Source organism: Mandrillus leucophaeus, unplaced genomic scaffold, assembly GCF_000951045.1.
Source record: "Mandrillus leucophaeus isolate KB7577 unplaced genomic scaffold, Mleu.le_1.0 Scaffold3, whole genome shotgun sequence".
Lineage (NCBI taxonomy): Eukaryota > Metazoa > Chordata > Mammalia > Primates > Cercopithecidae > Mandrillus > Mandrillus leucophaeus.
In genome coordinates this window covers 11,533,552-11,537,647 of record NW_012103142.1, presented here as the reverse complement: position 1 = coordinate 11,537,647, position 4,096 = coordinate 11,533,552, and the positions used below count along the sequence as shown (strand labels likewise).

Sequence of the window (4,096 nt, the reverse complement as noted above, 5' to 3'; positions counted from 1 at the left end):
GCGGGAGCCTGTAATCCTAGCAACTCAGGAGGCTGAGGCAGGAGAATCCCTTGAACCCGGGAGGGGGAGATTGCAGTGAGCCAAGATCTCACCACTGCACTCCAGCCTGGGCAACAGAGCGAGACTCTGTCTCAAAAGAAAAAAATGCAAAGAGCCAGTTCATTAAGTCCAAATGCAACACGAGTTTCAGAAAGAAAGAACAGGAGAAAAAGCCAGAAGGGTTAGGCTACCAAAGACTAGAATGGGGAGAAAGTGACTGAAGCCCTGGAAGCTGCTTAGTCTCTCAGGCTCTGAAGATTTCTTAGACCCCCTTTCTACCTGCCTCCCATCTAAGAGCCACAAAGTCTTCCCACCAACTTGCTCCCAAAGCCTGTGCCTACCTGGGGAGAAGGTTTTCGGTAAAAGTTCTTAAGCTGTTCATAGGGCAGAGGGAGTTGCTGGCGTTGGTACATGATATGCTTTAGAAGTTCACAAGTAAACTGACAGCAGCCTTCCTGGCTTACAGGCCCAGGAAACACCACTGGTACCATGCAGTCTCTTGGGCAAAAGGGCTCCGAAGGGTTGAGAGGTTCCTGGGTAGAGCTTGTCTCAAGCAGTTCTATCTGGGAGGCGTGAGTTTCTTCTGACTTCTCATACCACTCCAAATCTGGTAGATGAAAAGAGGGACAAGAGAGAAAAATTAAAAACCTAAAAGCCAAAGTCAGTCTTCTCATTCCCTGTGGCCACCAAACCAGCCACCCTGAGAAAGCAGGCACTCCGACATACGCCCATACCCTCCGCAGCCTACAGTGTGGGCCGTGGCAGGGAGAGATTCCTGATCCCTGTTGCCTGAGGAGATTTAATTGACTGAAAGATAGTGGGGGTATTTCGGAGGTAGTAACTAGGGCTCCCCGCTCAGAAAGCAGCGGGATTTGATCTGGGGAAATGAGTCAAAAGTGTAGTCAAGCAGAGTCCAGTGCGACCCACGGCAATGGAGTCACAGCTAGAGCCTTGTAGGACACCCGGAAGACAGGGAAGATGGGCTAGAGAGAGGACCAAGGGATAAATGGAGGGCGCGGAGGTAGGGAAGAAACGGGACCCCAAGGCTTCCCAAACTCTGGGCCCCACGCCTTACCAGGGACTGAGGCTGGGGACAGAACCTCCGCCTCCGGCGCCGCCATCACGACCTCCTCCCCTTACTCCTTGCGGTTAGAATAAAGGTCCCGCGGGGCATCATGGGAAGCCCGCGCTCCACTTCCGGCTCAGTTGGGCCGGAAAAAAGGCGCGGCTCCACGGCAGTGTTGGGGAGGCTGAGTTGGGATTTGATCCCTCCGTTCCTTCCTTAACACCCTGGCAAATATACGCCTAACCCTTGCCCAGCAAGAACCCAGGCGTTCTCAGCCAATGAGCGCTGCTTTCCAAAAGACACCAACCCTCACGCATCCATTCACTCCAGCATTCACTACTCACTGTGCACCTACTTCGTGCCAGGCCCTGTCCTAGGTGCTGGAGACTCAGCGGAGAACAAGCCAGGCGCGGACCCTGTACTCAAGGGGTTCACTGCCTGTAGATACGATACAATGTGATGAATTATACAGAAGGGTTTACACGGGGTGTGGAAGTGAAAAACAACGGTGCCTGACCCAGAGAGGGTAGGGGCTGGGAAGGAGTGGTCCCAGAAGAAATGTGTGAAGCTGTGACCTGTAGGATAAGTCAGCAAGGTAAAGAGGAGGGCCCAGTGCTCCAGGAGACCTTGAGACAAGAGCATACTCTGTTCAAGGAATGAAAAGAGTTCACATTATAAAGAGTTAAGGCTGTAGTGAACAACAGGAGCCAGATCATGGCAGGACTGTGTAAGCCATGTGAGAGTTTGGACTTGATCCTGTAGTCAGATGGGGAAGCTTTGAAAGGTTTAAGTAGGAGAGTGGCATGATTAAATTTACATCTTATAATCTCTACCCTGGCTGCAGGGTAGAGATTGGATTACAGAGAGGATAAGAGAGGAGGCAGGGATACCAGTTAGAGGTAGTGCAATTACCTGAGTACTTGATGAAAGCAGCCTAAACTGCTAGGGTAGTCACAGTGGGGTGGAGATAATTGGGTAACTCGATATATTTAGGAGGTCCAGTGAACATAACTTGGTGATTGATTTACAAGGAGGAGGAGGAATAGAAATAGACTGACAAGAGGCCGGGCGCGGCTGCTCACACCTGTAATACCAACACTTTGGGAGGCCAAGGTGGGTGGATCACAAGGTCAGGAGTTTGAGACCAGCCTGGCCAACATGGTGAAATCCTGTCTCTACTAAAAATACAAAAATTAGCTGGGCATGGTGGCATGCACCTGTAATCCCAGCTACTCAGGAGGCTGAAGCAGGAGAATCGCTTGAACCGGGAGGCAGAGGTTTCAGTGAGCTGAGATCACGCCACTGCACTCCAGCCTGGGTGACAAAGCAAGACTCCATGTCAAAAGAAAGAAAAGAAAAGAAAAGAAGACTGACAAGAAAACAAGCAGTTTCTGACTTCAGCAATTGTATGGCCAGTTGTGCCAGGAGTTTGATACCAGCCAGGACAATATTGGGAACCCTGTTTCTGCAAAATTAAAAAAAAGTTTTTAAAAGTTAGCCAGGTGTGGTGGGTGCACATCTGTAGTCCTGGCTATTCAGGAGGCTGAGGCAGAGGATTGCTTGAGTCCAGGAGTTCGACAGTTACAGTGAGCTATGATCAAGCCACTGCACTTCAGCCTGGGCAGCAGAGTGAGACCATGACTCAAAAAAAAAAAAAAAAAAAAAGGATGGAGGAAACACTAAAAGAGGACCAGGTTTATTGGGGTGGGAGGTGAGTAGGAGAAAAGATGAGTTCAGCTTTTCACAGATTGAATTTGACATCTCCATAGGACAATGAATAGAAATATTTAGGAATGCCATTTGGAATAGCGACATGTATTTAAGAGCCATTATCATGTGAGTGGATAACATCATCCGGGGAGGGTGTGGAATGAGAATGGGCTAGGTTATTGAAGACACTAATGTTTAGGGGATGACCACAGAGACAGAACCTATGGAGAAGACTAAGGAGTACCCACAGAAGGATAAAGAAAAATAGACAAATCGCCGGGCAAGGTGGCTCATGCCCGTACTCCCAGCACTTTGGGAGGCTGAGGTGGAAGGATTGCTTGAGCCTGGGAGGTTGAGGCTACAGTAAACTGTGATCGAACCACTGCCCTCCAGCCTGTGTGACAGAGTGAGACCCCGCCTCCAAAACCAAAATAGACAAGTGGGGCCAGGCATGGTGGCTCATGCCTGTAAGCACTTTGGGAAATCAAGGCAAGGGGAATGCTTGAATCCAGAAGTTTGAGACCGGTCTGGGCAACATAATGAGACCTTGTCCCTACAGAAAAAGACAAGTGTCAGGTCATGGAGGCCAAGAAAAGGGTGTGTTTCAGGAAGTAGGGACCAGAAGTCAAAACATACTATAAAAGTACAATGATTAGAGGCCGGGCGCAGTGGCTCATGCCTGTAATCCCAGCACTTTGGGAGGCTGAGGCAGGCGGATCACCTGAGGTTGGGAGTTTAAGACCAGCCTCACCAACATGGAGAAACCCTGTCTCTACTAAAAATACAAAATTAGCCAGGCGTGGTGGTACATCCCCATAATCTCAGCTACTTGGGAGGCTGAGGCAGGCGAATGCCTTGAACCTGGGAGGCGGAAGTTGCAGTAAGCTGAGGTCACGCCATTGTGCTTCAGCCTGGGTGACAGAGTGAGACTCCGCCTCAAAAAAAAAAAAAAAAACAATGATTAAAATACTGGATCTAGCTGGGCATGGTAGCTCACAACTATAATCTCAGCATTCTGGGAGGCCAAGATGGGAGAATTGCTTGAGGGTGGAGGGACTGATTGAGTCCAAAAGTCTTTTTGTTGTTGTGTTTGTTTTTAGATGGAGTTTCGCTCTTGTTGCCCAGGCTGGAGTGCAATGGCATGATCTTAGCTCACTGCAACCTCTGCCCCCGGGGTTCAAGCAATTCTCCTGCCTCAGCCTCCCAAGCAGCTGGGATTACAGGTGCCCACTACCATATCCGGCTAATATTTTGTATTTTTAGTAGAGATGGGGTCTTTAT

At 49.5% G+C, this 4,096-nt stretch overlaps 1 protein-coding gene across 2 annotated transcripts in view; it reads right to left on the bottom strand.

The window, feature by feature from the left end:
* The window catches only part of MAD2L1BP (MAD2L1 binding protein), a 16,841-nt gene that overhangs the window by 9,443 nt on the left and 3,302 nt on the right, over positions 1–4,096 (bottom strand). Inside the window, exons 2-3 of one of the 2 annotated variants that reach the window (XM_011986795.1) lie at positions 3,631–3,750; positions 381–648 (exon numbers count right to left, since the gene is read on the bottom strand). In XM_011986795.1, the coding sequence (XP_011842185.1) occupies positions 381–648; positions 3,631–3,750 (388 nt within the window). Of the gene's footprint in view, positions 1–380; positions 649–1,114; positions 1,217–3,630; positions 3,751–4,096 lie in introns of those variants that run through there. The other variant, XM_011986796.1, reaches the window with a different exon arrangement.